General features: G+C 39.9%; 2 protein-coding genes and 1 long non-coding RNA gene across 11 annotated transcripts in view; all 3 read left to right on the top strand.

Moving 5' to 3' along the window:
- Positions 1-1,687, top strand: part of slc25a24l (solute carrier family 25 member 24, like) — an 8,798-nt gene extending 7,111 nt beyond the window's left edge. The window contains exons 8-10 of one of the 2 annotated variants that reach the window (XM_085806111.1): positions 640-807; positions 900-1,038; positions 1,128-1,687. In XM_085806111.1, the coding sequence (XP_085662237.1) occupies positions 640-807; positions 900-1,038; positions 1,128-1,315 (495 nt within the window). In that variant the 3' untranslated portion in view covers positions 1,316-1,687. The remainder of the gene's footprint in view (positions 1-639; positions 808-899; positions 1,039-1,127) is intronic. The other variant, XM_085806112.1, reaches the window with a different exon arrangement.
- A 663-nt stretch (positions 1,688-2,350) lies between these two features.
- fubp1 (far upstream element (FUSE) binding protein 1) lies at positions 2,351-14,494 on the top strand. Of its 8 annotated transcripts, none has more exons than XM_085804024.1 (21): positions 2,351-2,462; positions 2,892-2,982; positions 3,774-3,809; positions 3,962-3,998; positions 4,091-4,137; positions 4,236-4,307; positions 4,718-4,775; positions 4,905-5,067; positions 5,176-5,274; positions 6,073-6,201; positions 6,307-6,409; positions 6,859-7,098; positions 7,626-7,786; positions 8,800-8,951; positions 9,642-9,718; positions 10,426-10,551; positions 10,909-10,983; positions 11,461-11,523; positions 13,366-13,395; positions 13,651-13,814; positions 14,098-14,494. In XM_085804024.1, exons 1-21 carry the CDS (start codon positions 2,370-2,372, stop codon positions 14,104-14,106), a joined length of 2,025 nt encoding a protein of 674 aa, XP_085660150.1. In that variant the 5' UTR covers positions 2,351-2,369; the 3' UTR covers positions 14,107-14,494. The 8 variants fall into 8 exon arrangements, with proteins under 8 accessions (XP_085660150.1, XP_085660146.1, XP_085660152.1 ...); XM_085804020.1 differs by having other exon boundaries at positions 2,892-3,015; XM_085804026.1 differs by lacking the exon at positions 13,366-13,395.
- A 1,827-nt stretch (positions 14,495-16,321) lies between these two features.
- Positions 16,322-17,306, top strand: LOC146970238 (uncharacterized). The gene is made up of 2 exons (XR_015038000.1): positions 16,322-16,435; positions 17,095-17,306. It is a non-coding gene; the product is annotated as an uncharacterized LOC146970238 (long non-coding RNA).
- The last annotated feature ends 1,876 nt before the right edge of the window (positions 17,307-19,182 follow it).

Raw genomic sequence — 19,182 nt, 5'->3', positions numbered from 1 at the left:
CACAAATATATCACTTACTTCTGCTTTAATCTGGCATTGTCACAATGACATGTTTAAAATGACTATGACGCGTTTTGGCATCAAGCCTTCAAAACGCGTCGTATTTTGCCTTGGAGTTTTTGCTTTTCACATCTCCTGGATCCCTCTCCAAGGAGCACCTCTAAAGAAATCCACGAAGCGCTCCTTGTTTTGAACATTTTTTGACATTATGGAGATGTTTTGTAGTTTCTACAGTATCACACACAGGAAATTGCAAACAAACATAATTAAACACCTCTTTTGCTCTGTTTACATACCTTTATTAACTGAATTAGTTTCTCCCCCTGTGCTGTAAAACTGCATCAAAACCGACCGTTATTTTCCTCACTCATTACTCATTCCTTTGTTTGCAGCCATCACATAAATATCTCAAATATTAATGTGAAAATTTAGCACATGCTTTAGAAATCCAATTAACTCCACAGCAGTCTTTCCCAATAACAATATAGCCTACTGTAATAGAGTTTTTTTGTATTACTCTGTTGTGTTACATAGTTCTTTATGAACAGTGTCAGAGTTTTGACTGTATGTAGGCAATACCAACACCGTGTTTGAATGTGTCAGTTTATTTTACTAATCTCTGTCCAATTCGCCCTTCAGGTGTTGAAAGTGAGGCTGAACCTGCAGCAGTCCGGTACGTACCACGGTGTGGTGGCCTGCGCCCGGTCCATTTACAGACATGAGTCTTTGTCCTCGTTCTACAGAGGATTCAAGCCCAGCATCCTCTGCATGATCCCTTACGCAGGAGTGGAGTGTGCAGTTCATCAGGTGAGACACCGTTGCAACAACACTCAGGAGATTAAAGAGCTCAGTTCCTCTGGCAGATACCAGTTGTAACTACTTGTTGTGTTTAATTACAGTCCATCATAAACTGGGCGAAGAGCGATCCGGCCTACAACAGCGACTCCAAGCTGTTTTTCTTCAGCTTTGTGGCCTTTGCCTCTGGACAAGTGACCAGTTACCCCCTGGCAGTGATCCGCACCCACCAGCAAGCTCAGGGTAACGTCTCTATTTGGTTTAACATAGTTGAGTTTATTTAAAACAATCTGAAATCATGTTCTCCTCATTACTATTTGTGTGTTTTGCAGCTTTCAGCTCAGACTCGCGACCGACCTCAGGCGTTTTACAAGGACTCATTGGGATATATGAAAGACGTGGAATTAGAGGATATTATAATGGCATGGGAGCCAGCTTTGTCAGGGCTGTACCATGTGCCTTGATAAACTACACTTTAACTAGACAATTTGAAAATATGTTTTCTTCAATAGAGTCTTGAGCCGTAATGAAGAGTTTACTTTCTTAGCATGCTTAACTGTTATCCCTAAGCAATACGTTTCAGGGATGTGATCGGGAACATAAAGGAAAATGCAAAAACTGTGAACTCTTATTACCGAGTCAAGTCTGCCAGACTTGCGCTCTCATGTGATCCACACTGTAATACCTCTTTCTGAAGCATTAAGTGAAAGGTTTACCTCTAAGATCATAAGACATGGTGACCACTGACCAAACCTCAGAGTGGTGGAAACATTGTGGACTTGAAATTAACACTGTGATGTTAGTGTAACAACTGCCCACTTCAGACTGAACTTTGTAAATAAGGATGTGTGTTTAAGTGTGAGCTGTATAATAAACTATAACATTTTATTTCACAACAGCAACTTTTTCATTTTTCATCAAGTGTCAACAGTTGTTTATTTGTTTTGAATGTAACTTTTAGAGGTGTAAGACACAGGTGTACATCTTTCACTGTGAGGTTTTAGGAGTTTATTTCTATCATTAGCCCAAAGGAGCCCATAGTCTATAACTGAATATCATAATAAAAGACAATTAAGGAAGACAAGACCAGATTCAGATTACAAACCATTATACTTAGATGTATTATTACTGGATTAGATTAATAAGAAGAGTGTAGAGGCTGTTTAAAAGACAGTTTCCTATTTGTGAAAGAGAAAAACAGAGAATGGGTGACTTGTTTTGTTTTTGCTCCCTTCCAGACCACATTAAAAGCAGCCAAGTCGAGATCAAAAATCCCGATGTAAAACATGACCTAGTTGTGTAAAACTAATCAAGATTAACAAAGAACATCAATGTGTTAATATTTATTTATCTTTATTCCATTTCCGAGAACATAATCATATCAATTCTTTACGGATTAGAAGATGATTTGCCTGCCATGGTAGTTAGCGCTCTATCTACAACAGTGTACAAAAGAGTGTTTTTGTTATCGCGAGATTTGACGTCCGGTCGCGAGTTTTCGCGTCCACATCCCGTGAATGAAACCCGCCATCTTGTCGCGCTGAGCAGGAGAAGAAGCAGCAGCAGCAGCAGATATGGCTGACTACAGCAGCGTGGCTCCGCCGTCCTCTAACGCCGGTGGCGGGATGAACGACGCTTTTAAAGACGCTCTGCAGCGAGCACGACAGGTAAGGAGACCCCACTGCATCGTTTTAGTCCGGGAATAATCTCGTAAAATCGACAGGAAACGGGGAGTTTTTGTCGCTTTTCTGCCGTTAACACACGGGAGACCGGGAGCTAACCAAGCTAAGCTAACACAACGGCCAACGCCACGCTGCGAAAAAACGTAGCGAAAACCGAAGCTGGTTTAACTGCGAATTCGTGCGAAGTCTCATAAATATGATCAGCGATCAGGTACCTGAAGCTTTATGTGATTAATAGCATGATTTTATGTAGGCTACATATCGGTCCTTTGTTGGTTCAGACTTCCGGGCAGAAGGAGCAAGGCCGCATGCCGCGTGCACTACGACCATCACAAGCGCAGCGGGGAGAAAGAAGATAAAACTAAATCAAACTTGCACTAAATGGCGGCCTTTTCTCCTGATTTTTTGTTTCAGATCGCGGCGAAGATCGGTGGTGATGGAGTTGCGGCACCTCCAACAAATGAATTTGGCTACGGAGGCCAGAAAAGGCCCCTGGAGGACGCTGGTGGGTATTTTCCCATGCCTAACCTGAATATCGGTCAGTGGCTCAAATCGATTCAATCAATGCAAGTCTTCACAGTTAATGCCTGCCTGTGTTTGTTTATCTTTTTATTATTTATTTTTTTTCTACCTGAAAAATGAGTTGTAAATCGTAAATGCATAGAAATGTACTTAATCTATAGTAATATTGTTTACATATCAATGTGCATTTGTAACAATAAGTGTTAACATCAGTACTACTCGCATTACTGCAGTTCATTGTATTGTGATTTATGTTTTATGCAGTATATTAGCTATGGCATGTGGTCTTTTTTTTTTGTATTTCAATGATAAATTCACCGTCTATCCTCACAGCGGCTCTCAGCCAGTGTCTGGCGAACATGTGTGATTTCATGAGCTCAGTTTATTCAAGCAGATTTAGTCCCTGTAGGTTAGAATAATCAGGTGTTAAGTATATAGTCAAGATTGTATGAGCATATATCATCGTGATTATAAACTTTCCCTAGAGTATTAGGATCATGTAAGGTGTAGTAATGCTAGAAATAGTCAATTACATTGGTTTAAAAGGGGTGGTCATGTACCATGGTGCAGTTAAACAGCACCACAGGCTACAACCGCATGGCTTCTGTATAGGTTTCTGTTATGTTACTATGCAGGCTGTTGTAGGTGAATATTTATTTTCCACATACCTAACCAGTTTGTATTTTGAGCAATGCCGCTCGAGTCCCTGACAGTAATGTGAGATACGATTTGATATCAGTTACTTATGCTGGTCATTGTGTTGTGTTGTCGCAGACCAACCAGAGACAAAGAAAGTGGCTACAAACGATGGTAAGTTTCCTAATGATGTAGCTGTAGTTACAGTAATTACAAGTAATTCCTAGTAATGCTTAATTGAGAAGAGAAAAAAAACCATTAATTAGACATTTTTGGTACACTGGTTGCTCTAAATGTATATTTTCCCCTGTACATTTCCCCCCCAGCCTTTTCAGCTATGGGAGGAATGGGTGGCCCCCCAAGGTAAATACACAAGTTATATTTAAATGTTTACTTTTTGACTTCTGGTCTATTTATAGTGTTGACAGACACTGACTTAATCTTTTCATTCTTAGGTCGACGTCAGAGGAGTTCAAGGTTCCAGATGGGATGGTTGGATTCAGTAAGTTTTGTGTTTTCAGAGTAAACAATGAAAGGCACTTTTTCTTTCACAGTAAGAGGCGTTTGGGTGTAACAGTTTCCCCCTTTTTCTTTCTCTAGTTATCGGAAGAGGGGGCGAGCAAATATCACGTCTGCAGCAGGAGTCTGGTTGTAAAATACAGATCGCCCCTGGTGAGTTTAGATTTGGACCACGTGTGATTATTGGGTTGTGATTAATCTGATTCAGGGCCTGTTGAAGAGGCAAAAAAGATATTTAATCAAAGGAAATATAACCCAGAACAAGAGAAGAGAGATCCTAAAGTAAAAGCTATTGAGATGCAGTTAAAATGTGGACGGTCAATGATGAAAACTCATGCACCACGCTGAAGAGCTGATGTATAACCCCCAAACCACAATTTATCTGAGACCTGAACACATATGTAAGATTTTAGAGTCTTATCAGTTTTAAACCTGCCTATTATTATTAAACACATTTTATTTAATTAGTTGACTAAAGCAGCAGAACAGAAAAAAAAAACAATTTAACATTGACAGTTACTGAGATGTTTGTGCTGTTGCCTGATTTGTCCTCTGTGTTTCAGACAGTGGAGGGATGCCAGAGAGATCGGTCACATTAACAGGACCACCAGAATCAATCCAGTAAGTAACCAACCAACCCCTTTCTTACCTTAAAACCCAAAGTTTTGGGTTTAATGCCTTTTGTTTCTTTTTTTTTTTTAATGAATTCTGTGCGGTGCATAATGTTGTTGTTTTTCTTTCTCCCATCAGGACTGCAAAGAGGCTACTAACAGAGATAGTGGAGAAGGGACGCCCAGCTCCAGCGTTTCACCACAACGACGGCCCGGGGATGACTGTTCAGGAGATTATGGTCCCTGCCTCTAAAGCCGGACTCGTCATTGGAAAAGGAGGAGAGACCATCAAAAGCCTACAGGTGAGGGTCCGAGGCCAAAAATGAATCATAGGCGGGCGGTGTGTGGTGGTTGTGATGGCGGCGCACAGACACATTTACTGAATGTGTTTTGTTCATCTCGTCCTGCAGGAAAGAGCGGGAGTGAAGATGGTAATGATCCAGGACGGACCCCAAAACACAGGCGCAGACAAGCCGCTCCGCATTTCAGGAGAACCCTTTAAAGTTCAGGTGGGTCCTCGTCGATCTCTTCTCTATAACTGGAATCCATTAAACACCTTTCCTTCACTCTGTCCATCCATTTGTTACGGTTTGGAGACTCAGATTTATACCAGCACTTGGTTATAGCTTTTTTTTTTTTTTTTTTTTTTTTTTTTAAAAGCCATCAACAGTATTTTACATAGATACCAGTGTTTTTTAATAATCACATTTTCGTCTAAGACACAAAAATAGAGGACCATCAATCACATTGCTAGGAATTGTATATATTGTGTACACATACATTACCCCAAAAGTTTGATTTTTTTGGGCATTGCAGAGACACTTTAAATCTTTTAAAGAGACAGAAAAAATTCTAATCTCTAATCTAAATCTTGGTTCAGAGTGAAAGGAAGCAGAATGTAGATTAAAGAGGCAAAAAGAAATTCAAATCAAGAATATGTAATGCAGAACAAGTGTTGAGATGCAGTTACAATGTGGACGGTCAATGATGAAAGCTCATGCACCACGCTGACAGCTGATGTATAACCCCCAAACCACAACTTATCTGAGACCGAAACACATGCAAATAGTTTGAGTAGTTTTGGAGACGTTTAATGTTATACTGTTGTCTCAGTTGGGGGTAAAATTAACATATCAGGAGAACCCTTTAAAGTTCAGGTGGGTCCTCGATCTCTTCTCTATAACTGGAACCTAATAAAATAAGACATATATTAATCTTAAAACCCCAATAAAGTCCTGTTACGTGCCTCCATGGAGACTGGGATAATAAAAAAAAAAAATAATAACAAAGCTGTCTTTGCTCCTCAGCAAGCCAAAGAGATGGTGATGGAGCTGATCAGAGACCAGGGCTTCAGGGAGCAGAGGGGCGAGTATGGTTCAAGGGTTGGAGGAGGCGGAGGAGGAGGAGGAGGCGGCGGAGGAGGAGACAGCTTGGACGTGAGTGTTTTCAACAAACTGCAACATTTATAAATGTGGAGACAATGTTGTTGTATTGTAAGCTGGTGTCCTAAATTTGGGTTTTGTTTCTCTGTCGTCGTTCAGGTTCCTGTACCGCGGTTCGCAGTGGGAATTGTCATCGGCAGAAACGGAGAGATGATCAAGAAAATACAGAATGACACAGGCGTCAGGATTCAGTTCAAACCAGGTGAGCGCTCGGGTCACAGAAGGAGCCTTGAGAGACTTGATCATCAGATCAATTAGATGCAGGTTAAACGTTGACGGTCAGTGATGAAAATTCATGCACCACGCTGAAGCGCTGATGTATAACCCCCAAACCACAATTTATCTGAGACCTAAACACGCACAAAGGCTTAAGAGTGTTTGTTTGAAGATGTTAAATGTTATACTTTTGTCTAAATTAAGAGTCTTTACTTGTAATTTCTTTTCTTTACCTGTAACAAATTTGGTTTTTGAATATGTTCTTCTTGGGTGGTTTTCATATAAGCCCTTTTTGGGTTTCATACCTCCCCTTTGCACATTGCAATCATAATCCTTATTCATACTACATTTTATTTGTGCAAAATAAAAAAATAAATGTTCAGAAACAGAAACTTTAATCTTCGTTTGTTTGATTCCCGTCTCTCCTCCCTGCAGACGACGGCAGCACGCCAGACAGGATAGCACAGATCATGGGTCCTCCCGACCAGGCTCAGCACGCGGCAGAAATCATATCCGACCTGCTGAGGAGCGTCCAGGCTGGAGGGCCGCCAGGACACGGCGGGGGCCGAGGGCGTGGGCGCGGGCAGGGCAACTGGAACATGGGGCCCCCTGGTGGCCTGCAGGAGTTCACCTTCACCGTCCCGACCATGAAGACCGGCCTCATCATTGGAAAAGGCAAGTGGCACCAACCAGGGCTTTGTTAAACAACTATGATGCTCTTTAAGGAAAGAAAATGTGGATTAAAGAGATTAAAAAAACATTTAAACCAATAAATTTAAATTAAGAATGAGAGGAAAAAGGACAGAAAAGCAAACGTCATCATTTAGATGCAGTTAAAATGTGGACGGTCAATGATGAAAGCTCATGCACCACGCTGAGAGCTGATGTATAACCCCCAAACCACAATTTATCTGAGACCTGAACACATACATAAATGATTTGGAGTCTTTTCAGTTCAGACTATAGATGTGTTAATTATTCATAAATGCATTTTTTTCCAAGTTCTTGAATCAGAAAAACTTAAACTGAAGCAGCAGAACAGAAAATCTTATGAACCTTGTTGATTAAAGGACATGTTAAGTTAACGTCATCATTATCACTGAGATGTTCATCCTGTTTGTCTGGTTTGTCTTCACTTCATCGGAGGCGTTGATTTGGATTTATTTATTTATTTGAAGCTCAACATCGATCTTTTTTACCAGGTGGTGAGACGATCAAGGGCATCAGCCAACAGTCTGGGGCCCGGATCGAGCTGCAGAGAAACCCTCCACCCAACGCTGACCCCAACATCAAGATGTTCACAGTCAGAGGCTCCCCTCAACAGATCGACTACGCCAGGCAGCTGGTGGAGGAGAAGATCGGGGTGAGACACCGACAACACATCTCCTGCAGAGATTTTTTATTCAGTATTTTCAATTTTAAGGGGCAACAAGCTGTCAAGGAAACAAAACAAAAACATGGGGGCTCCTCTGTTGATAATCTTTTATATAATGTCCAGTGTCTTTACTTGTTAATTTGAAGCGTCCTCAGTTATTTTGATAAACGCAGTCCCATTTCTCCCATTTCCTGGGAAAGGTCGCGCCTTTAGATCTGAGAGAGAAAATCGTCTTTTCCATTAAACACCTTTCCTTCACTCTGTCCATCTGTTGGTTACGGTTTGGAGACTCAGATTTATACCAGCACTTGGTTATAGCTTTTTTTATGTTTTTATTTTACAAGGCATCAACAGTAATTTACATAGATACCAGTGTTTTTTAATAATCACATTTTCGTCTTAGACACAAAAATAGAGGACCATCAATCACATTGCTAGGAATTGTATACTATATTGTGTACACGGACATTACCCCAAAAGTTAGATTTTTTTTTGGGCATTGCAGAGACACTTTTAATCTTTTTTAAAGAGACAAAAAAAAATTCTAATCTAAGTCTTGGTTCAGAGTGAAAGGAAACTAGATTAAAGAGGCAAAAAGAAATTCAAATCAAGAATATGTAACCCAGAACAAGTGTTGAGATGCAGTTACAATGTGGACGGTCAATGATGAAAGCTCATGCACCACGCTGACAGCTGATGTATAACCCCCAAACCACAACTTATCTGAGACCGAAACACATGCAAATAGTTTTGATGAGTAGTTTTGGAGACGTTTAATGTAAAATGTTTTTCTAAGTTGAGATCCAGAAACAGAAACCAGACCAAAGTGTTTAGAATAAATTTAATCAGCAGAACAGAGGGTAACAATTTCAAAGGTCTAGTCTTAGTTCAGGTGAGGTTTATTGATAAAAGTACAACACTGTGAATTTTTGATCATTACAGAGACACTTTTATTCTGCTCTAAGGTTGTTGACTGACTGTTGTTGTTGATGTGTTTTCAGGGACCAGTCACTCCGATGGGCGGCCCACACGGCCCCCCTGGTCCACACGGAGGCCCGGGCCCACACGGTCCTCCTGGACCGCCCGGACCCCCCGGGGCTCCCATGGGTCCATACAACCCTGGGCCGTACAACCAGGGACCTCCAGGGCCACAGTGAGTGTTTCCTCCTCGTCTTTAAAGTCCTTTGTGTCTGTGAAAACGCCACCGTTCGTCCAGGTCAGGTCAACTGGACGTAGTTTTTGTCTTTGAAGACGTTTCGCCCCCCTTATCCATAACATCAAACCTGGAGCTGAGATACCCGAGTCATCCACCTTTTTTTCACAAACTGAAGATGTTTCGCCCCTTAATCGAAGTGGCTTCATCAAAGACTAAAAACTAAGTCCAGTTTCCTTGATTCATAATATGTAACCCAGAACAAGTGTTGAGATGCAGTTACAATGTGGACGGTCAATGATGAAAGCTCATGCACCACGCTGACAGCTGATGTATAACCCCCAAACCACAACTTATCTGAGACCGAAACACATGCAAATAGTTTGATGAGTAGTTTTGGAGATGTTTAATGTTATATATACTGTTGTCTCAGTTAGGGGTAAAATGTTTTTCTAAGTTAAGATCCAGAAACAGAAACCAGACCAAAGTGTTTAGAATAAATTTAATCAGCAGAACAGAGAGTAACAATTTCAAAGGTCTAGTCTTAGTTCAGGTGAGGTTTATTGATAAAAGTACAACACTGTGAATTTCAAGTTTCCTTGATTCAGTTGCCTAGAGAAAGTCCTGTGTGATCACACAAGAGTGCAAGATGTGGAAAACTGATCAGTGTTTGTTTCTTTATTTCCTCAGTGGCCCTCCTGCGCCTTACCAGCCTCAGGGATGGGGCAACGGCTACCCACACTGGCAACAGGGACAGCCTGATCCAAGTGAGTACCTGCTGCTGCTAGCCCAAGGAAATGAGAAAATAACTTATCTGCTGGGTTAGGCAAGGACAAAACTTCAATTTCAGTGGTCTGAGTATTGGTTCAGGTTGTGTTTATTGACTTGAGTTCAATACTGAACAAGAGAAAAATGAAACAAGATGTAGATTAAAGAGGCAAAAATAAATTCAAATCAAGAAAATGTAACCCAGAACAAGTGTTGAGATGCAGTTAAAATGTGGACGGTCAATGATGAAAGCTCATGCACCACGCTGACAGCTGATGTATAACCCCCAAACCACAACTTATCTGAGACCAAAACACATGCAAATAGTTTTATGAGTAGTTTTGGAGACTTTTAATGTTATTAAAATGTATCTTATTATTATTATTAGATATATAGTTTTATGTTTAGATTAAACTTAAGCAGCAGAACAGAAAGTAACATTTTAACAATTTCAAAGGTCTAGTTTTAGTTCAGGGGAGGTTTATTGATAAAGTACAACACTGTGAATTCTTGTTGTCATACGTATACACCTCGATTCATAGTTGTGGGCTTTACTGTCCCTTATTTATTTTTTAACTAGTTGCGCTGTCATAGAGTTGTTCAGTTGCCTTCACTGCATTTTATTTATTTCACTGTGTTGTCTTCAGTTTTATTCTTGGCGTCCATGTTGTAACCTGTAAACTGTCTGGTTTGTTGTTGTCTCCAGATAAAGCAGCGGCCGACGCCAACGCAGCGGCGTGGGCGGCCTACTACGCTCAGTACAGCCAGCAGCCGCAGGCTCCCATGACCCCGACGAGCGGCGCTCCCGGCACGACTCAAACCAACGGCCAAGGTACCTGAAGTGTTTCTCACTTCCCCCCCCAAACCCCACCCCACCCCCCAGTGTCAGAGCAGCAGAAAGAAAGAAAGAAAGAAAAACAAACGTAGAGCAGCGTAGTTTACCAGCTTTACTTGAGTAGTGTCCTGGTGGAGACGAGTTGCTTTCTTTTTTCTTTTTCTTTCTTTTTAAATGACTTTGCTTTTCCAGAGCACTTTTAAAAGAAAAAAAACAACTTTTTTTTTTTAATATTACCCCAGGGACAGGATAGTTTTCCTCCACCATCCCTAGGCTGACAGCGCGACGCGGGCAGGTGGAGGACAAACTGCTCAGAATGATTCACTAATTACAAGTACCGTGTTTTTTTAACAGGTGACCCACAGGCTGCAGGTCAGAGTGGACAGGCAGATTACACCAAGGCCTGGGAGGAATATTACAAGAAAATGGGTATACGAACGTAGTTCCAGTGTACACTTATTGACACAAGTCAGTCTAAACAGCCACTGGGCCTTTCCCCAATCAGCTTCTTTTCCAGGTCTGGGTATTTGTCAGCATTGCTGGCCTGCAGTGGGGCGTGTTCACCGTGCCTCCACCTGGTTTGACATTTTAACGCCTGTGCTGTTTAGACTGCAACACTTTTGACTGTTCACAGGACTGAGCTGTCGACACAGAAAAACCACCTTTTCTCAGCCTAGAGTAGCTCATTACCTAGAGACTTTTCTTTAGGCTTTATCCACACTGATGGCAGAGTATTTTTGCAATGTGCCATGCAATGTGTTACTGCTACTGGGGGAAGAACGGGGGGAGTTGTCATGCATATTAAAAATGTAGGATTAATGTTAATTACTCTTCTTTTTTTAAAAAAAAAATCTGATTTCACGTGACACCTGAATGCATTGACACATGTTTCCCCTCTCTGTGCAGGTCAACAGAGTCAACAACCTCAGGACTACACGAAAGCCTGGGAGGAATATTACAAGAAACAAGGTGTGTGAAGTCAACTCAACTTCCTGTTCAGATTATCGTAGATTGCACATTTCAATTTTTTTTGTTTTGCAATTCGGCTTCTGCTGCATGTGCATGAGGTTGCAATTAAAGTGGCACAGAAAGTCAGTAACAAAAATGCCTGAGGCCGTAATATACAACCAAGTCATTAGAAGCAGAAGTACTTGGATATAAAGACAGTAATACACCATGTACACTAATGATATTTACAGTTAGTTTGAGCCGAATGTTAATAAGTTAACGTGTGTATGAATCTCGAAGGCACACAGATGTAATCAGATTGTATGTCTTTAATATGATTTACTGTGAATTGATTTGTTCCCAAACAAATATGAATATGTTAAAGAGCATATGAAATGCTTTTTGTTGTTTTGGGAAGACTGGAAAATCCTCACTATTTCATTTCCAGACTGTTTTTGACTTGATGTATTATTTATATTAACCTTTTAAATCAATTATTGATCCATCCATTTACCTGCTGCTTAGTCAGGAATTGTGATATTGGGATGTAGAGACACAAATGTGAATCCATGCACTGTGAGAAATGTATTACAAAGTGTTAGTATGTGGTATCACAGAGGTTTCAGTCTGACCCTGTAGTCGGGTAAATGTAATAGTTGTAGTTGAAGGGAGGCTGCGTTCATCCAGCAGCGCTCTGACACTGAGTCGCTGCTTCTCCCAGCCGCCCGACAGAAAGGCAGAAGGTTTCTGTCCCGCCACCCTGAGACATCGGTGGTGGGTTCGTTCCCCTTCTTATACGTTTGAAGAAATAGATCATATTTAAAAGATGGGTAACACTTTATAATAAGTACGCACTATTAAACATTAATAAATACTGAATTCTTCATTTATAATGCATGAATACTCATTAGTATATAGTTTATGAATACAGTTAGTGCTTATCAATGATGAGTAAAACATTTTTAACTGTTTATAAACTACATGCTAATGAGTATTCATGTTTTATAAATGATTTCAGTATTTATTTAATGCTTAATAGTGTGTACGTATTATAAAGTGTAACCAAATGAAGCTTTATTTGACAGACGCCCCCTAGAAATTATAGTTGTTGAAAGAATTTAAAACCATATAATCTTTTCATTTGTGAAGCTGGAACCATTTTCACACTCACTGGGCATGAAACCAGTTCATGTGCCGTTAACTCGTTGTGCAGCTGGTCTGAGATCTGTCACAGCAGCTGCTGCTCTCGTCTCTCAGCTCTCAAACCTCCACAAACACGTGGTAGTTATGTCCAAAACCCCCCACAAGCTGTGACTGGACACAAGGTTTCATTCATCTGCAGTAAAATACCAGCTTTACATAACTCAGTGGGGCGCGGCCGAGCAGACGAGCCGAGTTGGAAGATTTTAACCTTTTTTTAAAACAAGTGGACAGCACAGAAACTGGTTTTTATACAGTTCATACAGTTTTTATTTGACCTGTTAATGGTTAAAGCTGCACATACATCGATCGGGCACTGTTGTACAAGAGTGTGAGTGGTGAATCAGCAACAAGTTACAAGAAAAAGTTTTCTGAAATTGTGTTTTTTCTTTTAATCCAAGTTTTAATTCCGAGTAGAGACTTGTGCTTTAATAGAAATATGCAATGGCAACAGTATGTGACTTTTCTACTTTAACATATTATCTATAAATGAGAAATCCCATGTTATTGATCATCAATGAAATGTATCATCACAAATGTTTTGCAATAATTTCCAAATCTAGAGAAATCCATTATTTTTTATCTTGATTGACAACATCTCCCATGATCCTATGCTCTTTTGAACAATGTCACCGAAATCCCGTCTTGCTTTGTTTTGATTAGGAGACCCCCTAGCAGCTGAAATCAATCAAGGTTCGTAAATTAAAATAAAAAGTGTTAATGATATTATTATTATTATTATTATTATTATTATTATTTGACTGAGTGGTGACGTCACGGTTTCAATAGGAAACGAGCTCAGCACCATCTTACAACTTACAAGTTCCAAGTTAGTGGCGAGTTTTCCTGAGTTACTAATGAGTTTCCTGTGGTTTCACTTCACTTCCCCCCACCCCCCCACTTCCCCCTCCTCCTCCTCCTCCTCCTCCTCCTCCTCCTCCTCTTCAGGTCAAGCCGCCCCCCAGGCCACGGCGGCGGCAGCGGCGGCCGCCTCGCAGCCCGGGGGCCAGCCGGACTACAGCGCCGCCTGGGCGGAGTACTACCGGCAGCAGGCCGCGTACTACGGCACGGCCAACCCTCAGACGATGGGCGCAGCGCCACAAGCCCCTCAGGTACACCCCCGATAAGAATCTGTCCTCTTCCACATTCACTTATCTTATTTATTTTTTTACTCTGTGGTTTTTTTTTTTGCTGCCGTAACCTCCTTCCCCCCCCTCAGGTTTTCACAGGGCTCCAGTGGCCGCAGCAGCTACACTAAAACTCATTAACCATTTAAAAAAAACACACAATTTTCCTCCCTATTTACAGGTTTTTTAGCTTTTAATTTTGGGAAGCTGAGTCCACTGTTTCTGCTGTTAACATGCAATGTATCTTCTATGTATTTCTTCTGCACAGGGCCAGTAATGTGAAGTGGACATAAAGTAAATGCTACATTGTCGAAACAAAATCCTTTGTTAAATGTTTGGATGCAGACGCCTTGATGAAGATCTTAAATTTCCTTGGTTTGAAAGTGTTTCACATAGATGGCAGATTTCCCGGCGAACACGTCCTCCTTCCTTTTTTTTCTTTGTTTTTTTTTCTTTTTTTTGTTCTTGTTTTTGTTTCTCCTTCTCTTGTAAATGCTTTGTTTTTAGTGAGGTAATTATACATATGGTCATTCCAGCCCTGTATCTACATCAAATGTGGTTAGAACTCATGTTTATTGAACTGTTGACATTACCATGTAAATCATCTCAGTTTTAAAAATGCTATTGCCTGTTGTGTTTTTGCAATAAAACAAACTGAAACCTCCTGTGTTGGTAAGTTGGGGTGGTTGGAAAGGAAAGAAAGAAATAGAAAAAAGGGGGGGTTGAGATGAACTTCTGTATGGTTTTGTTTTTTGCTGTGGGTGGGGGGGTGGGCGGGGGTTTTGAATGTCCAACATGGATGACTCAAAGTTGCGCTGTCCTGTCTCTCTCCAACTGTCTATAAGGCTCTTAGATAACATTATGTGCGTGCAAGTGCAATGATCCAGAGTGGTTCAGACCAACAAAACGTCCTCTTGTTGATAGACTCTTTTGTTTTTACTGCTGCATTATTATCTTTTTTTACACTTCCTGACTTGTTTCCCTGACAACAGCTGTAGACAGATGTGTGTCCTGTAGAGTGAAAAAAAAAAGCCGACGACGGGTATCTGTGTTTATCGTGTGCTCATGCATTTTTTTAACGTGCGTTGTTGCTGTGGCGCTGCTCTCTCTTTAAAAAGTTTTTGCCTGGTTGTGTTGACATTGTCGAGGTGTAGTATGATGCACTACTGTGTTTTGCATTTTGATTAGAAACTTCCTCCTCCTCCACAGGCAAGTTTAGAGAAAAAAAAAAGAGCGGTAAGCAAGTTCTTTTCCTAACCTGTTCCTCAGAAAAACGTGGTTGCAAGAAATGTTGCATATTTTTAGTGTTATTATTACGCATTATTATTATTATTATACATTTTTTGTGCTGTTCTTTTTGCAGGACAGTCAGGTAAAAAATTGCCACTGTATCGAAAATGCATTGAATCGTTTTGTCTTTTGCCCATTTCAAGTTGTGAACTAACTCACATGTATAAATTTGTCTTTTTTAATGATTGATTGAAAAAATGTTTTTTTAATATAAAAACATTGCAAAAAAGAAAACCAAGAAACGTTATTTTTTTATTTATTTTTGTTGCTGTGCCCATTCTGTTAGTGTTTATCCAGTATAAGAACGTAGATGTTGTAGGGTCGGGTGGTCGTCATCCATCAGTTGAGCCCTCCTATACTGTAAGTACACAAAACCTGTGATTTGAATTTGAGAGATACACGCCTTTTGATTATTATTTTATATATCTTGATGCTTTGTGAACTGCTAAAGATGTAGTGCATTTGTCAAATCTTGCCATTTCCCCCATGTCTGTGGGTAAGTATCAAATGTCCAGAGGAGAGGCTTTAGTGCTTTCTTTTTTAAAAATAGACTCAACTTTGATTGATTCTTGTACCACCATGTTTCTGAGACGTTTCTATTTGATCATTTCCCTTGTGTGACTCCTCCTGACTGCCATATATACATATATATATATAACACTGAGACTCTTGAAAACTTCACAGTGTGTTGTTGACTTTTGTCTGTAGCTTGTCCTTTAGATCTTTGCGTGTAGGTAGCGTGTGTCAGTGCCCAGGTGGGAGAGATCTGAACTGAACTGAGGGCTTGAATGATGGTCAGCTACTCTTTACACTGACTGCTGGTAGGAACTGTTGTGTTTTTTAAAAGGATGTCCATGGTTTTTAAAACAAAAACTCTTCTCCCTTATTTGCGTTTTTTTTTTTGTCATTTGAATATCTGACCTGCTAAGTGCCATTTGTGTAGTTTTTTTTGAAAACAAGAAATGCCATTTATTGCATTACACTGCTTTAGAAAAAAGTCCTACTGCATAACCTCCAGCATAGCATGCTTAGGCCTCTTGCTCTTATTTCTTAAATGTCCCATATGAGCATGTGGAATGCTAAGTAGTGGAAAGTGCTTCTGACTTAGCTCTCAGTATTGATTTATGACATTTTTCTGAATGAGCACTACTGTTGTTGTTGATGAAAGGCTGTTGATTTTAAAAGGTCAAACAACATACAAGCAAAACAAATCTTTTTTTGACTGCATTGTTCACTGATGGCAAACAGTGCAATATATCTGATCTTTGCAGTGTCGTCCCAGACCTTGCACCTTAGGTTCTGCTGCAATAACACAGGTAAGCGAAACCTAAGGAAACCCAGTGTTGTTGTTGATATATAATATATATATTTGAATATTTTTTCCTTGTCCAGTGACATTGATTGACCCATATATATCCATGCAAAAGAAATGCTTACCTGTGACGTTAACATGCCTCAATGCATTCATGCTTAGTCCAGGATATATAAAGTATGAACAGCCCTTTTTTTTATACTATGATTATTACTATTATTATTAATAAGATGATCTGCCTCCTTGAATGAAACTGCATGATGTTGAAGTTGAATAACTTTGCCCAGAACAAGCTGTTGTGATGATGTAGGTTCACTGAGGAAAATGTTGTTGTCACTGTGCTTTCTTAATAATTTTGGAAAGTAGCCTTTTATGTTTTTTGCCTCCTGGTAAGTCTGACAGTGAAATGTTCAATCGATGCTTTACCTTTAGACACTGGTGTAACAAAACTGCATGCCATGCAAACCTGTTGCCAGACGTTAGCAATGTGCTCTGAACTGTTAGGTCAAGAGAAAAAAAAGAAAGAAAACAGTGATTTTTTAAAAAAATATTTGATTTCTATCATTTTTTAATTATGTCGTGGTGTGAATCTGCCCTTTTCTAAGTGCAGTGCAAAAACAAATCTGCTATTGAAACGCTGCTGCCTTCACTTCTCGCTCACAGTGTTGGAGGACGCTGCGAGCTTAGGTCGTAGAGTCGTAGGCCCTGTCGTAGTTTGTCTCCCCCCCCCTCACCCCACACACACAAAAGGAGGAATCCTTTGAGTCAGTGCCACTGCTGAACGTAGACCGTTCAAGAGCTCCAGTGATAAGGTAAAAACTTAAAAAAACAAATCTAAAAGCAACGCATTGAAATTGAAAATTCTGTGATTTGCATTTGTTGGTCTGATACATGTTTTCTGCTGCAGCTCGGATTGATTGACTGTTTTTTAGTTAAAAATCATGCCATAGTGTACTTTAGAGTTGTCTGATGGTTGTTTTATCGCTTGATTGATTTGCCTTCATCAGTAACTTTTTAGTCAAACAGGAATGTGCTTTAGAAAGTTGGATGAGGACAGGATCTGATGTTTTTCAATGACATGCACTGTTGTGTGTTTCTTTTTCTTTTTTACTGGCAGTAACTTTGGGGTTTCAGTGATTTCTCTCTGTAGTTTAAAAAAAGGTCACATACTGTTTGGTTTGAGGCTGTTCACTCTGTACATGTGAGTGCTCAAGTGTTTCAACACAGAGGTCGATGGGTGTAGAAGACTAAACAAGGAGCATGCCTTAGAGGTAACAAGGTTTCATATGCTGTGTATATTATCAAATTATTGGTTTCTGTTTTTTTTTCTCTCTGAATTATTAACTGTTCTGACTTTGAGATGTTGCCATGTTCATTAATAAAGTTGTAACAAAGAAAAAACAAACTGGATTCATATACATTTCTTTTTTAAAACCAAAGGAAAAAAACTGATTAAACACATTCAAGTCTTTATTTAATTTTTCTTTTTTTACACAAAAACATGAAGTCACAAATGTTAACTTTTAAAATGTGCGTTGACAAAATGAGAAACCTGAACATTTCAGAGTTAAAGCCACTGTTATCAACAGTAAAAACTTGAATCTACTGAATTTCACTTAATTAGTGACAATAACAATTATAGAAATTGATCAATTTAAAACTTAAAGATTGATTATCCAAACAGCTCAGTGTAAATAGTTGTCGACACAGAAGCAGAACTGTGGATTTTTGATCTGATTGACAGGTTCACATTACAAAAAGCACCATCACGACATCTGATGTGCAGCAGTTTCACGATCGACTCGTTTTGTCAACACACACTCAAAAAAAAAAACACAAAAAAACGGCTGCTCGAAGCATTTATGTTGTGCATGTTCTGTACACGGCAGTGACGGATTAGCAGAGCAGACATTTATAATATATTAGTACTTTCCAAACCTTGCATTGATGATGAAAATAAACAAACAGGAGAAAAAGAAGAAAAAAAAAAGACTTTCACATTCAGTGATGAACACAAGGCTTGAATATGTGCGTTGACAGTATAAGGCTTCTCGTGTGCTTGCTTTGCCTGCCATGGAAACACAAGAGGGACACGGTTGTTAAAACGGCTGGAGAGTTATGAAACCGTGAAGTTTAATCTTTTATTTCCTGTAGCTAATGGGATCGTGGGCCGAATGAGTTTGGATTAATTTAATATTACATAAACGTTTAGCAAAAAAAACAAAAAAACATTTCCCTTTGAACTAACTGAAGTAACAACAGGTCTCAGTGTGACCCAGTTAATTTTAATCTCAGTCCCTTTGTTCACATGTGCTCGTAACAAACAAACGCACAAAGTACAGTTAATAGTTTTGCATTGCACATGTTTCTTTAGGAAGTTAAAGTTACATCTTAATAGTTTTCTCTTGTTTTCAAACCCTACTGCATGTTTGAAGCTGATCACAAAACCATTGATGCGTACAGGCACAACTACGACTTCTAGAAAATAAACCCTGCATTATTTAGACGTATGATAAAATAAATATGGTAAAATATCTTTTTTCCTTTTTGATTTTCTCCCCCCTCCCTCCCTCCAACGCACAAAAATTGCTTAATTAAACGGCTTAATTTACACAGCTGATGATCTAGGACGGGGGTCGGTGCCACTGAGGCTCACAGCGAGGCTCTGTTATAAATATTATTGCTCTGATATTTTAAAATATTTACGTGCGCTCTGCCATGGCACAGAGGAGGGAGGGAGGGGGAGTCGGG

The sequence above is a fragment of the Trachurus japonicus genome, chromosome 17 (genome assembly GCF_045865225.1).
Source record: "Trachurus japonicus isolate A0001 chromosome 17, Traja_1.0".
Classification (NCBI taxonomy): Eukaryota; Metazoa; Chordata; class Actinopteri; order Carangiformes; family Carangidae; genus Trachurus; species Trachurus japonicus.
The sequence above is the reverse complement of the archived record's forward strand: the minus strand, read 5'-3'. Positions and strand labels throughout refer to the sequence as shown.